The following is a 15,404-nucleotide window of genomic DNA, read 5'->3' as shown; positions in this document are numbered from 1 at the left end:
GCCTCGGCCTCCCAAAGTGCTGGGATTATAGGCGCGAGCCACCGCGCCCGGCCTAGGCTGGTCTTGAACTGCTGGCCTCAAGTGATCCACCTGCCTCAGCCTCCCAAAGTGCTAGAATTACAGGCATGAGCCACTGCGCCTGGCCTGTTTGAAGACCTCTTAAGATGGTCTTTGGCGGAGAAGAAGGTGTCAGTGTAAACTGAATCCCCACTACCCAAAAATTCCAGCAAACCATGGGAATGGAAAACATATTAGGTGCAACTGGCCTGGAGAGCCTGCATAAAGCTTCAAGATGTAAAAAGTACAATGGCCAGGTTACTGGCCGGGGACATCCTGCTTTAGTGTCTCATTTACAAACTGAAAAATATCAGGGGGAATTAAATTGGGCAATGCCCATACTCTTTGACACAAGTAAAGGTTAATTTCTAACCTTCTTGTTTATGTCTTCTCTCCAGTGCTATATTCCTTTATGGATAATCAATTCTGTGAAGTACCACTACATCATCCCTACAGGGCAGAGTGATCGTATTTCTATATTGCTTGCTGGAGGAAAGCTTGTTAGTGTTGGCAAAGTGTATCTATTGAAAGTTTCTGTCTTGGACAGCTGGATAATGTATGTTCTCTCTGGTTGTCCTACACAGCTCTTTCTAGGACAATTTCTCTCTGGCCTGAATTTATTAACCACAGACTATTTAATGGATGGTTCTCATATATTTAGAATTTTTAAAAAACAGAATCTTGGGGCTGGGCACAGTGGCTCATGCCTGTGATTCCAGCACTTTGGGGGGCCAAGGCAGGAGGATTGCTTGAGGTCAGTAGTTCAAGACCAGCCTGTGCAACAAAGTGAGACCCCATCTCTACAAAAAACAAATTAAAAAACATAAAAACACGGCCGGGCATGGTAGCTCACACCTATAATTCCAGCACTTTGGGAGGCAGAGGTGGCAGATCATGAGGTCAGGAGTTCAAAACTGGCCTGGCCAACATAGTGAAATCCTATCTCTACTAAAAATACAAAAATTAGTTGGGCGCGGTGGTGGGAGCCTGTAATCCCAGCTACTCGGGAGGCTGAGGCAGGGGAATTGCTTGAACCCGGGAGGCTGAGGTTGCAATAAGCCAAGATCGCGCCACTGCGCTCCAGCCTGGGTGACAGAGTGAGACCCCGTCTTGGAAAAACAAAACGAAACAAAAAAACCCCCCAAAAAACATATCCTAGTATCTTGGAATGCCAGATGCCATCAATAATTCATTTCCTTATATGCAAAAGAATTAATAATGCTTTCTGGTACTGCTAAAAAGCTGGCAAAGACAGAAGAAGAGTAGAGATTCCATAGTAGAGGTAGAATGCCAGCTACCTGGAGGGCTTCTGCTTGCTGAGTGCTAATTCGAATTTTGGGAATTCTGTAATCCCAAGGTGTAACCAGGATTTTCTGAGCATTTTTGCCCTGAGATTGGACCTCTTCTTTGGATGGAAATGTCACCACATAATCCCGCCAGTTCTTCTGAAGTATGCCCACCACTCGACCTTTGGGAAAACAAAACAAAACAAAGCATTAGCTAGTTAGGTGCCACCTATCTGGACTCTGACCACCTCAGGCAGTAAGGAAAAGGAAAAGAAATACAGTGTCCTATTTTTTTTTCAAGCACATCCACCCAACTCAAGAACGTTTTTGAAAGGAAGCTTTTATTAACAACAATAATGGCTGGGCATGGTGGCTCATGCCTGTAATCCCAGCACTTTGGGAGGCTGAGGCAGGAGGATCATGTGAGGCCAGGAGTTCAAGACCAGCCCGGCCAACATGGTGAAACCCCACCTCTACTAAAAATACAAAAATTAGCTGGGCATGGTGGTGCGCACCTGTACTCACAGCTGTTCAGGAGGCTGAGGCAGGAGAATTGCCTGAATCTGGGAGGTGGAAGTTGCAGTGAGCCAAGATGGTGCCACTACACTCCAGCCTGGGCAGCAGAGTGAGACTCTGTCTCAAAAACAAACACATAAACAAAATCCAAAACACACACAACAAGAAAAGGTATGTTTTAAGATTTGCCTTCTTGGTATTTTATTTTAAAGATGGATAATTTAAAAACACTTTTTGTTTCTCTTTCTTTCTTTCTCTCTCTCTCTCTTTCCTTCTTTTTAAGAAACAGGATTTCACTATGCTGTATAGGCTAGAGTGCACTGGCTATTCACAGACACTATCATTGTACGTTACAGTCTAAAACTCCTGGGTTCAATCCATCCTCCTGGGTAGCTGGGTCTACGGGCACGTGCCATTATGCCCAGCAAAGACGGCTAACTTTTTAAATAACATTGTCAGTATGCTCTCTCTTCCTGAGATAACATTTAGAATCCACTTGTCCCATTTTCTCTCTTTTGCCATTATCTTATCAATCTCGTTTTGGTATATTGGGAAAAGTCAATGATTTTCACTCTGGTTTTAAACCACGCCCTCAACTGCACATTTTCAGTCTTTCTTGCCTTCTCTCACCAGCCAATCTCATTTGGTCCATTATACACAGAAAAGTATACAGATCCTAAGACTGACACACAACACTTCCAATCATCACTGACTGAAGCCGAGACCAAACTTTCATAGTTAAAAATATTCTGTTTTCTTTTGTTTTTCACAAATATTTATTGCCCTCCAACCAGGTATGAGGCTTTGTTCTAGGTACAGGGAATATAGCAGTATCATAATAGGTAAAGTCCCTGATTTCATGGGGTTTATAAAAAAATCAGTTCCGGTGTCTGTGGGGGTGGAAAATAGACCAAAAAAAAAAAAAAAAAAAGTGAAGTTGTGACAGTTGCTAAGAAAGATACAAGGTAGGGTAAGGTGACCAAGAGTGACAGAGGGTCAGAAGTGGCAGCTATTTTAAATAAAGTGGCATTTGAACAGTGACTTGAGGGAGTGAGGAAAACAGACATGAGGCTATTTGGGGAAAGCTTCATCCGGGTGGTAGAAAGAACAAGTCTTCAATGCAGCTGGAGCAGAAGCATGAAGAAGAAAATGGCAGAAGGCGGCCTCAGCTGGTGGGACCTTGTAGGCCACAGTAAGGACTTTGGATTTTATTCTGAGTGAAACAGGAACCAGTCATTGAAGAGTTTTGAGCAGAGAAATGAGAGGAGCCAACTCTCGCTTTCTTTTTCTTTTTTCTTTTTTGGAGACAATGTCTCACTCTCTTGCCCAGGCTGGAGGGCAGTGGCGCAATCTTAGCTCACTGCGACCTCCGTCTCCTGTGTTCAAGCAGTTCTTGTGCCTCAGCTTCCCAGTAGCTGGGACTACAGCTGTGCACCACCACGCCCGGCTAATTTTTGTATTTTTAGTAGAGACAGGGTTTCACCATGTTGGCCAGGCTGGTCTCGAACTGCTGACCTCAAGTGATCCATCCACCTCAGCCTCCCAAAGTGCTGGGATGACAGGCATGAGCCACAGCACCCAGTTCCTCAACTCACTTTCTGAAGGATCATTGTGTGTCTGAGTGGAGAAAAGACTACACGGGGAGGGGCAATGGTGGGAGCAGGGAGAGCAGTGAGGAGGCTGCTGCAACAGTCCTGAGGTGCCAATGGACTGAAGTGGGAGAGCTGTGGGGGAAGTGTAGCAGGTGGCTGAATTCAGGCCATGCATTAGAGTTGGAGCTGCCAGCATTTGCTGATGAGTAAAAAAAAAAAAAAGTAAAGGATAACCCCAAGGTGTCTTGGGTTGACCAATTCCAAGAATGAATTTGCCCTTTACTGAGACTGGGGGACACGTGGGGAACAGCAGGTCTAGGGGTGAAATCAGGAGTCTGTGTGGGACATGTTAAGTCTGAGGGGAAGATGCCAAATAGACAACTGAGTAAACAAAACCAGAAGCCGAGGAAGGGCCAGAGATACAAAATCAAAGGACTGCAGGAGATCCCCAAGGGAGAGAGTGCAGAGAACGAAGATCCAGCGTGGGGCCCTTGCATATCCAAGAGGACAATGAGATGCAGAGCCAGGAGGAGAATTGAGAAGAGCAGCCAGCTGGGTGGGAGAACTGGGAGAAGCCCCATGGAAGGCAGAGGCCCCCCAGCCAAATGCTGCTGACAGCTTCCAGATGATGGAGGCTGACCAGTGCTCTGGCAGTGGGGTCACTGGTGACCTTGGCAAGAACAACTTTAGAGGAGTAGGGCTTGGGAGGTGTCAGAATGGCAGGCATGAGAGGCCGGCGGGGAGGAAGAGAGAATGTAGAGTTAACTATACTCTGACTTTAAAGATAAAGGGCAGCAGCTGAAAGGGACGTAGGACTCAGAGAGGATTTTTGGTTTGATTTTAAGAGGAAAGCCATTACAGCATATCTGGGTACTGATGAGAGTAAAATAAACCCGCAGAGGGGAAACTGATAACGGAGGGGAAGAGACTATATCTCGTGTTAGGAACTATTATTGTACAACCTGTGACTATAGTTAATAACAATGTACTGTATTCTTGAAAATTGCTAAGAGAGTAGATCTTAAGTATTTTCACCACACAGTGTGTGAGGTTAACACACTGTGTTAATTAGCTCAGTCTAGCCATTCTCCAATGTATTATATCAAAACATCATATTATACGCAATAAATACATTTAAAAAATCATATTATATACAATAAATACAGTTTTTGTCAATTTAAATTAAATAAATAAATAAAATAAGGGCAGTATTTCTGGATTGCTAAGGAGAAGATAAATATAATTCCACAAGAAAAATGGACATCGGAGTGGCTCTCCTGCTGGCTCACCTGTAGGCATGGGCTCACTTGTGGACTCGCCCGAAGCCTTGTCATCACAGTCATTCTCACACAGGGCTACGGTTCTTCCTTTCCACTCATTTTTAGGGAGCAGCTCCACAACTACCACATCTCCATGAATCGAGCGGTTTCGAGCCTTCATCCCGTGGATTAGGATGTCACTGACTAAATCTGTGTTTGGGGCAGCACAGAAAAATCCCGTAAAGCCGAGGGAATGGCATACCAGTGAGGCATTCTGTGCGTAATATACTCAAAGTCTAATTGGCACTCCTGCAAGTAAAGTTTCTTCCTTTCAAAGGTAAAGTCAAACTTCTTTTGTTCTGCAGGTTAGGAATAAAGAATTGCTGGCACCATGTCATACTGTATATTGAGCTTTAAGTGCCACCCTCAATCATCTTTTAAAAAAATACCCCCACCCCCCTCACCACCTTTTAAAAAGGTATTAGTTCCCTGCATGCAACTATGTGAGCCTATGCTGGACTTCTGTCAAATACCTTTAGGATCCTACACAGCCAAGGGAGTGGTGAATGGGCTGAGGAACTAGATAGGGCAGAACCGACAGGGAGAATTCTGACAAACAAGGGCCCAAAGAAAGCCAGTTTCTCATTCTCTCTCGACCCAGTCACACTCCTTTGACTAGCAGGTTTTCTTTTTCACCCTGTCATTACAGAACTAAGAACTACACCTGATTATGACACAACTGATTTACACTTTTTTTCATCTTTATTACTTAAAAAAAATTTACTCCAATAAAGCAATATAGCACATTGAGGCAGCACAGAGTAATATGTTAAAATCACAGCCAAACAGCCTTGGCTACAAATTCAGCTCCACCACTTACCAGGTGTGTGATCTTGGGCAAGTTGCTTTGCTTCTCTGTGTTATAGTTTAAATTTATTACAATAAAATTAGAAATTATAGACAAAAAGCTAGGGGAACCCCCCCCCCCCCGACAATCCCACATACCCAATGTATGTAGGCATACATAACAGGACACATAGGACATCACAATTTCAACTTTGCTTTCTTCATTGTATAACGTCAGAATAAAAAAGGAGTACGGACATTTATGTAAGGTTTATACTGAACCTGAATCTTTACTGCTGGCTCCCTGAAGTCGAACAAAAGCTTCTATTTGGGCTCTGTGTTTGTTGACATTCAGAATTCCCTAAAATCATAATAAAAAAAAAAAGTCAATGTGAAAAAAATGTTCTTTTCTGCCTGGTTTATCTCCAACAGGTCCAGTTTTTAAAATTATGTGAAAACATCCCCATAATATTCAAGGTTTGTGATCCCTTTAGGAATTACACACACACACACACACACACACACACACACACACTCTTACATATTTTTTTTTCCTTTTTTTCGAGATGGAGTCCTACTCTGTCACTCAGGCAGGAGTGCAGTGTCACAATCTTGGCTCACTGCAACCTCTGCCTCCTGGGTTCAAGCAATTTTCCTGCCTCAGCCTCCCAGGTAGCTGGGATTACAGGTGCCCTCCACCACGCCCGGCTAATTTTTTGTATTTTTAGCAGAGACAGGGTTTCACCGTGTTGGTCAGGCTGGTCTTGAACTTGTGACCTTGTGATCCACCTCAGCCTCCCAAAGTGCTGGGATTACAGGCGTGAGACACCATGTGCGGGTAGGAATAATATTAGTCACTAAGGTTTATTTTCTTTAGAGAAAAATACCATCATTTTGAACTACTTTTAGCTATACAAACTGCTGAAAGTACCAGGCTCATCTTATGTAACTGATGAGTAGTCTTTTAAAAATCTTCTATCTCAAAATATCCTCCCAGGGGCCGGGCACAGTGGCTCATGCCTGTAATCCCAGCACTTTGGAAGGCTGAGGTGGGTGGATCACGAGGTCAAGAGATCAACACCATTCTGGCCAACACGGTAAAACCCCATCTCTACTAAAAATACAAAAATTAGCTGGGTGTGGTGGCGGGCGCCTGTAGTCCCAGCTACTCAGGAGGCTGAGGCAGAAGAATCGCTTGAACTTGGGAGGCAGAGGTTGCAGTGAGCCGAGATCGCACCACTGCACTCCATCCTGGCGACAGAGCGAGACTGCGTCTCAAAAATAAATAAATAAATAAATAAATAAATAAATAAATAAATAAAATTAAATTAAAATAAAAAATATATATCCTCCCAGCAATGCCATAAACTTTACTGCTAAGTTGGAAACATTAGCCTCTCTAGGCACACTCATTTAAAATCCCCACACTTTTAGGGAGGGGCTTTGGAGTGATGTTCTTAGATTGTGGCTGATCATCCACTGAGTTGCTCATTAGAAATGCAAACTCCATGATAGAACAGTTCTGTATCTTGATTGTGGTGGTAGATACACAAATCTATGCATGTGATAAAACTGCATAGAGCTACACACACATACACACATAAATGAGTGTATATAAAACTGTTGAAATCTGAATAAAAAACTGTATTTGATTTCTTTCCAAGACCCTGACAGCATCTGGGTTCTAGGGTCCTGGGAGGATCACAAAGAAGCCCTTGAAAGGGGCAGAGAAAAAAATGGCAAAGGAGGAAAGAAGCTACATTTCACCAATTTTACAGTATCACCAAACCTCCAGACCTTGATTCAAAGAGATATGTTTTTTTCTAGTGACAGGAGGCATTTACCAGGAGACTTCCACATTCTGCTTGCATGATATTCAATATGTAACAGAATTAAAGACTTATCATTGCAGAGTAGCTTCAAGCTGGGCAATCAGTGTCTACAGAAAGAATGACTCCCAAGCCACCTGAAACACTGACAGCCGTGACTTACTCATGCCCATCTCGTTTGCAGCCTGTGAAATCAGAGGCCTGTGACAGGATGCAGTAAAAAGAGGAGAAAACATACTGGTTGGTCCTGAAAGATTTTTGTTTGTTTGTTTGTTTTGAGACAGGTTCTTGCTGTCACCCAGGCTGGAGGGCAGTGGTGCAATCATGGCTCACTGCAGCCTCAACCATCCAGGTTGAAGTGATCCTCCTGCCTCAACCTCCTGAGTAATCTGGGAGTACAGGTACACACCAGCACGCCTGGCTAATTTTTGAATTTTTTCTAGAGATGGGGTTTCACTGTGTTGCCCAGTCTTGTCTCCAGTTCCTGGGCTCAAGCAATCTACCAGCCTTAGCCAAAGTGCTGGGACTACAGGCATAAGCCACTGTGCCCAGCCCTGATACATTCTAAATTACCACCCTCACCTGGATATAGCGTCCAGATTTAATCCCAGCTTCTAACACTTCCAGAGGAAGATGTTCTGGGTACTCCTTCCCGTGGCTCTCCTGACTCTCGTTCTCTCTCTCCCGTCGAGACTGAAGGATAGAATCACAAAGCTCGTGGGCAGCTTTTAAATCAGGCCAGAAATTGTCCAGGTAATTCTGTATTTAATAAAGGCACAGAGAAACACGGTCAGAAGGTACTGATTCTTCATCATGGTACTACTACAGAAACTCCTGACTGGGAACTTCTGCTGGTCTGCCGTTTTGAGGGGGTGCTCAGTGAGCAGGACTTCCTGAGCCTCACTCCACTGTTCGTTCTCTACTACCACATTAACCCCTGAGCCTGCCAAACGAGCCCCACAAGGCCACCCCACTGTGGAACACTTGCACCTCCTAGGCTACTTTGTGCTTTCAAGTCTCCTTCTCTCCACACACACTACAAACACACCTGCACACGTCCAGGCAGCCTGTCTTTATGTGTATCTAATTGCTGCAGACAATGGCCTATGTGTACTTTTTTTTGAGACAGGGCCTCATTCTGTAGCCCAAGCTGGATGCAGTGGCGTGATCTTGGCTCACTGTAGCCTTGACCTCCCCCCGCCCTAAGCAATCCTCCCACCTCAGCCCCCCCAAGTGGCTGGGACTAGAGGCACATGCCACCATACATGGCTAATTTTTTAATTTTTTGTAGAGATGAGGTCTCACTATGTAGTCCAGGCTGGTCTCAAACTCCTGGGCTCAAGTGATCCTCCTGTCTTGGCCACCTAAAGTGCTGGGATTACAGGCGTGAGCCACTGTGCCCAGCAATATGTGTACATTCTTGTCTTTTTTTTTTTTTTTTTTTTTAAGAGACAGGGTCTTGCTCTGTTGCCCATGCTGGAGTATAAGTGGCATGATCCTGGCTCACTGTAGCCTTGACCTCCTGGGCTCAAGTGTTCCTCCAGCTTCGGCCTTCCAAAGTGCTGGATTACAGGCATGGGCCACCGTGCTGGGCCATTCTTGTCTTTTTTATGTATTTTAACTCAACTTTTAAGCCTGAGGGGTAGAGTCTAGCACATTCTCTGTTCTCGAATTGAAAAGCAAACAGGTTATACTTACTGTCAACTCCAGCATTTCTCCCACTAATTTCAGAGTCCTGTTCAAACTGCTTCCTTTCTTTCCCTACTCCTTCCAGAAATTCTGTCTGTGCTAACGTCAGTACCTGAATTCTATGGTCACTTATCACTTATCAATACCACACTTTGTCATTATGAACCACCTCTTCAAGAGGGATTTATCATCTTGGCTCTTCTCCATCTAACTTCAAGTCCCCACAGAAAATTCTAGGCTTCCCACTCATCTGAACTTCACAATATCTCTTTTTTCTACTATCATTCACCTCTATGAAGCCCTTGGTCACACAGTTTTCTTGAGAAACGCTATAGAAAATAAAACTGTACGATACCACTGCACTACAAAGAAAAGTAATTTTCACAAAAAGTAGAAAAATGTAATTTTAGTCAACTGTCCTCTGCAGGAACAAGATATGATGTATTACAACAGAAAAAACAAGTGACACTGCCATTAATATCCAGCGCCCCTGGAATTCTCTGGCATGCCACAGCACTTTTTTATAGCAGGGCCAAGAAAATTCTATTGGCAAATCTTTAGCAATATATGCACCTGGGAACCCTTATAGAATCTGCAATTCAAAACCTAACTAGACTTTCTATAAACTGACAGGGATAATACAGGGCCTTATTCTAGTTTCTGTACCAAAAAATTATATTAACAAGCGAAACCCAATTGACCAGCTGGGCAGACAGAAGTGACCAGTGATCTGTTGAGAGATTAACAGTCAACCTACTCTCAGAAAAGGTACCTAAGAGATAGGCAGAACTGCGTTGCTGAGACAGCCCAAAGAAACTGTCACTGATAATGCCACTCTTGTCTGAGATCTGTACCAAGCAGATCTGACAGCATTCACATAAATAATATCACATCTCAACCCTTTCATTTATCCCTATTACCGCCATGAACATTCACAAGTGGGGAAGAGTGAGGAACAGTTGAAAAAAAAAGACTGGCCTTTAAGACAGTTTGTTTCGTGTATATTTTCAGAAAAATAACTTGGAAGGCAGTACAGCATGATGGCTAAGAGCTTTGGGGTCTGACTGCCTGGATTTTAATCATAACCCTACCATTTTCTACTGTGTGACTTGGAACAAGTTACTTAGCCTTTCTGTGTTTCCGTTTCCTTACCAATAGGATTAAATAATAATACCTACCTCACAGGGTTGTTGCAAGAATTAAATGAAATAATAGACATAGAAAAGTGGCTGGCATAGATGTGTTGGTTATTACCAGTAGGTAGAACCATGTCAAACTGCCATTTTATAGGTCAACAATAAGAATATTGACAATTTTATTCAACCTATTATCATCATCATCATCACCATTTTATAAATGTTAGTTTACTGTCAGTAGGAGTTTACTGGGCTGGTATTAGATGCTGTGGGCCTTATAGTCAAAGTTGGTCTGAATTTGTGAAAGTCAACGTTAAATAGTTGGGGCATAATGAAGAAGCAGAACTTCAATTTTTTTTTTTTTTTCTGAGACGGCGTCTCACTCTGTCACCCAGGCTGGAGTGAAGCAGCACAATCTCGGCTCACTGAAAGCTCCGCTTCCTGGGTTCACGCCATTCTCCTGCCTCAGCCTCCCGAGTAGCTGGGACTACAGGCGCCCGCCACCACGCCTGGCTAATTTTTTGTATTTTTAGTAGAGACGGGGTTTTACCGTGTTAGCCAGGATGGTCTCGATCTCCTGACCTTGTGATCCCCCCGCCTCAGCCTCCCAAAGTGCTGGGATTACAGACGTGAGCCACCGCACCCAGCCTAGAACTTCATTTGCTGAGATAGGGTCTTGCTGTGTCACCCAGGCATTAGTACAGTGGTGTGTTCACGGCTCACTACAGCTTCCATCTCCCAGGCTCAAGTGAGTCTCCCATCTCAGCCTCTTGAGTAGCTGGGACTACAGGTGTGTGCCACCATGCTTGGATACACACACACACACACACACACACACACACACACACACACATATATATATATTTTTTCTGTGGAGACAAGGTCTCACTCGATTGCCCAGCTGGTCTTGAACTCCTAAGCTCAAGTGATCTTCCTGTCTAGGCCTCCAGAGTGCTGGGATTATAAGCATGAGCCACCACGACTGGCCAAAATGGAACTTCTTAATGTCTATTCTTCTTTTATTTTTTCTTTTCTGTGTTACCAAAGGGATCTAGAGCCTTATGGGTACTACTTAGAAAATGAGCACTCATACATATACAACATCTGCAAATACCTTGAAAGAAATCACAAATACTCCTTCTGTTTCACTTCCATACTGCTGAACTGCCTCTTCATCTTCTGTCACCATAACAATTGGCATCTTGTCCTGGCAGTGATGATAGTACCAAACAGCTGCGTTGTATATGCTCCTGGAAAAGCAAAGGGCAAGTGAGCTCTCCCCAGGCAGACAAACACAAGCTCTTGTTCAGAATTTCACATCTGGCTTTTAATTTGCTATCCTTTGGTGTATATAGATAACCATTCATTCATTCATTCAACAAATACTTCTGGAGTATCCATTATAAAGAAGCCCTGGGCTGGGTGCTCTGCGGGATACAAATATGAACCAGAAAGAACCTGACTTCTCTTCCCTAAGACATCCAACCACCACTGCAACGACTTCATTTCTTGATATGGCCTAGAAACCACGAGTCTCTGCCATCTTTTACACTGTTTAACTGGGGCACCACACAAGATGACAAGCTATGTTATGTGAGGCTTAAAAGATGAAGAAGCAAGTATTTGGCTAAGAGAAAAACTAAGCTGCAAGTAGCTGAAGATCATAATCTAATAGGGTCTGATATGGAACCATGTGAAATGCCTGGAAATCTTCCAAAAAAGAACTGGAACTGGGAAACAGGTCTGGAGAACTGTGTATAGGACTGGATTGATTGATGGATTGAGACAGGGTCTTACTCTGTCGCCCAGGCTGGAATGCAGTGGTGAATAATGGCTCACTATAACCTTGACTTCCCAGGCTCAAGTGATCCTCCTGCTTCAGCCTCCTGAGTAGCTGGGACTACAGGTGCATGTCACCATCCCCGGCTAATTTTTAACTTTTTGTACAGATGGGGTCTCACTATGTTATCCAGGCTGGTCTTGAACTCCTGATCCTCTAGCCTCAGCCTCCTAAAGTGCTGGGATTATAAGCGTGAGCCACCATGCCCAGCTTTCAAGGTAACTTCTGAGGCACATTCCGTGTGGCTCCTCAGCAGCACTGATGGAGCCTTCGTTTCCCGCAGCAGCAGCACATCCTTCACCACCTGCCCTCCATCTCCATCTCACTCTCCCCACTTCCTCACTCCTGCTTCTGGGAACTGCTTTCTACATAAACACTCCACACTCCCAAGGACTTGCTTTACGCTCTGCTTTCGGCAGACTTAAATCAGGACACTGTATTTCCTGAAGCAGTTTTTTTCAGAATTAAGTGACCAGTTTCAGTTTAATAAGACTGTAAGTAGGAGCCTGGCCGGGCACAGTGGCTGACACCTATAATCCCAGCACTTTGGGAGGCCGAGACAAGTGGATCGCTTGAACCCAGGAATTGAAGACCAGCCTGGGCAACATAATGGGGCCCCGTTTCTACAAAAAATACAAAAATTAAAAGAGTGTGGTGGCACAGGCCTGTGGTCCCAGCTACTTGGGAGGCTGAGGTGGAAGGAAAACTCGAGCTCGGGAGGTCGAGGCTGCAGTGAGTTGTGATCATACCACTGCACTCCAGCCTGGGTGACAGGGCAAAAAACACAGTCTCAAAAATAAAAATTAAAATTAAAAAACAAAAAAGGAGCTCTTCTGCCTTCCTTCTACATACACGTATTAAAGTTATGACTTCTAGGTCACTGGAATGATCCTGATAGCTGCTAGGGTCTGGGGCAAACATACTCTGGGTACCTATGTCTTCCTAACTGCAATTTTCAAAAAAATGTATCAGTTATGTATTCAAATGATATATCTAAAATATTGACATGGTAAGCGTTTCGGTGTTAATCACGGTTCCAGAATAATTGTTGGTTTGTTCTAGCAGACTATTTAAATCAACGCCCAAACAGCCAATGATGAGGATACGAAAGAAGACGACGGTGTGAAAACGGCAGCAAGTCAGGGCCATACCTGGTCTGCCACTTCTCCATGGACTCTCCTCTTTCCCGCGGCAGATAGCAGCATTGCTGGAATTCATTAGCAAAGAGAATGCAATCATGACGCGCATCCTTCAGCAGGTTTCGCAGTTTGTTATACTGTCTGTGACACGGAGGAGAAAAATAAATCTAACAAAGCAGGTATTCATCCACTGCCATCTCTTGCTAAGGATCAAAAAAGGATGGGGTATTTTAGAGCAAAAGATTGATTATTTTAAACCTGAAGAACATGTATTTATATTGGTCTCAGTGTGCTCAGTCCTATTGGGCTGCTACTGCTTCTTGACTTTGCCTGCTAGAATGTGCTTAGGCAGGGCTTAGTTAATTAGTTTGCAGATCAATTAAACTCCTTTTCTCTCCTTTCCCCTTCAGAGACTTCCAGCCATTTTATTATATAATTATACCGCCTTGCCCTGCCTAGCCCCCTCTTTGAAGCCTGAGTGCACGGATTAGCACTTTATTTTTGGACCTCACTTTGTTTTATAAATGTCATTAAGCATGAATACATTTGACTTTTTGCTGGCAGTCCTAGAAAAGAACATGTAAGTTAAATAAGTTTGGGGATTTATCTGTGAATTTTATTTATGCAGCCACCCTGATTTACATAAATGAGAGCTAGCCTCATCTGTCAGACAACTGACGGAAAGTTTTACGGTTTTGCCCATCAACAGATCCTTTCCATAGCCGAGGAAGGAGGATGGTTTGAGGCCAGGAGTTCAACACTAGTATGGGCAACATAGGGAGACCCTTTCTCTACCAAAAAATACAAAAATTAGCCAGGCATGGTAGTGCGCACCTGTAGTCCCAGCTACTTGGGAGGCTGAGGTGGGGAGATTGCTTGAGCTTGGGAAGTCAAGGCTGCAGTGAGCTGTGATTGCGCCACTACATTCCAGCCTGGGTTACAGAGCGAGACCTTGTCTCAAAAAACAACCAAAAAAACATCCTTCCCACAATGCTGGCTGAAGCCACAAATCAAACATCAAGTCTCCTATGGGTCAGTTTCTAAGAAGGTGCTTTTCAATAGTCTAGATAATATAAAATCACAGAAAACACTCAGTTATGTTAAAGGGAGTCAACTGCTTATTTAAAGATGAATTTGCTGGGTGTGGTGGCTCATGCCTGTAATTGCAGCACTTTAGGAGGCTGAGGAAGGAGGATCGCTTGAGCCCAGGAGCTGGTGACCAGCCTGGGCCACATAGCAAGACCCCATCTCTACACAAATTAAAAATACAAAAATTAGCTGGGCATGGTGGTACACGCCTGTAGTTCTAGCTACTCGGGAGGCTGAGGCAGGAGGGTCCTTTAAGCCCAGGAGTCTGAGGCTGCAGTGAGCTATGATTATGCCACTGAACTCCAGCCTGGGGAACAGAATGAGACCCTGTCACTAACAAAATAAAAATAAAATAAAAACGGATTCGTATTAAATCAGATTTAACATGTGTTTTAATATAATAACATTTGTACCCTTCCTTCCGCACCTCCAGCCTGCCTCCATAGGTTTTTAAATTTGAGTCTTTTTGTTGAAGCAAAGGCAGAACTCCCCAACGAATCTTGTTAAATACATAAACACTGACCACCAAACTATGTGGTCTTACATTTTATTAGAAAACAAGAAATAGATTTTATTTTCTTAGTAATTCTAATTTTGAGTCACTGTGAAAAGAATCATAAATAGCAACTTATAAAATATCTTTTTTTTTTCTTTGAGACAGAGTCTCACTCTGTTGCCTAGGCTAGAGCACAGTGGCACGATCTCGGCTCACTGCTACCTCCACCTCCCAGGTTTAAGTGATTCTCCCGCCCCAGCCTCCCAAGTAGCTGGAATTCAGACACCCACCACCATGCCTGGCTAATTTTGGTATTTTTAGTAGAGACAGGGTTTCACCATGTTTGTCAGGCTGGTCTCAAACTCCTGACCTCAGGTGATCCACCCGCCTCGGCTTCCCAAGGTGCTGGGATCATAGGCATGAGCCACCACGCCTGGCCATAAAATATCTTAATAAACAAAGGGATTCAGTTTCATTTCTGTGAATGGCGGCTTTTCTTAACAGAATTCCACTTGTACAAACAAAAGCTGTTCCCTCATCCCTCAAGATACATAGAACATATTATATGGGTAATTTTCCCACTTTCACAAAGACCCTATTTTTTTGAGACAGGGTTTCACTCTGTCACCC

The 15,404-nt window shown here is 43.9% G+C and overlaps 1 protein-coding gene across 3 annotated transcripts in view; it reads right to left on the bottom strand.

Moving 5' to 3' along the window:
- The window catches only part of DIS3L (DIS3 like exosome 3'-5' exoribonuclease), a 41,912-nt gene that overhangs the window by 15,239 nt on the left and 11,269 nt on the right, over positions 1-15,404 (bottom strand). For 2 of the 3 annotated variants that reach the window (XM_008016206.3, XM_008016204.3), the window contains exons 3-8: positions 13,202-13,330; positions 11,325-11,460; positions 7,968-8,144; positions 5,839-5,917; positions 4,741-4,920; positions 1,356-1,525 (exon numbers count right to left, since the gene is read on the bottom strand). In XM_008016206.3, the coding sequence (XP_008014397.3) occupies positions 1,356-1,525; positions 4,741-4,920; positions 5,839-5,917; positions 7,968-8,144; positions 11,325-11,460; positions 13,202-13,330 (871 nt within the window). Of the gene's footprint in view, positions 1-1,355; positions 1,526-4,740; positions 4,921-5,838; positions 5,918-7,967; positions 8,145-11,324; positions 11,461-13,201; positions 13,331-15,404 lie in introns of those variants that run through there. The other variant, XM_038010076.2, reaches the window with a different exon arrangement.

Source organism: Chlorocebus sabaeus, chromosome 26, assembly GCF_047675955.1.
Source record: "Chlorocebus sabaeus isolate Y175 chromosome 26, mChlSab1.0.hap1, whole genome shotgun sequence".
NCBI lineage: Eukaryota > Metazoa > Chordata > Mammalia > Primates > Cercopithecidae > Chlorocebus > Chlorocebus sabaeus.
The sequence above is the reverse complement of the archived record's forward strand: the minus strand, read 5'-3'. Positions and strand labels throughout refer to the sequence as shown.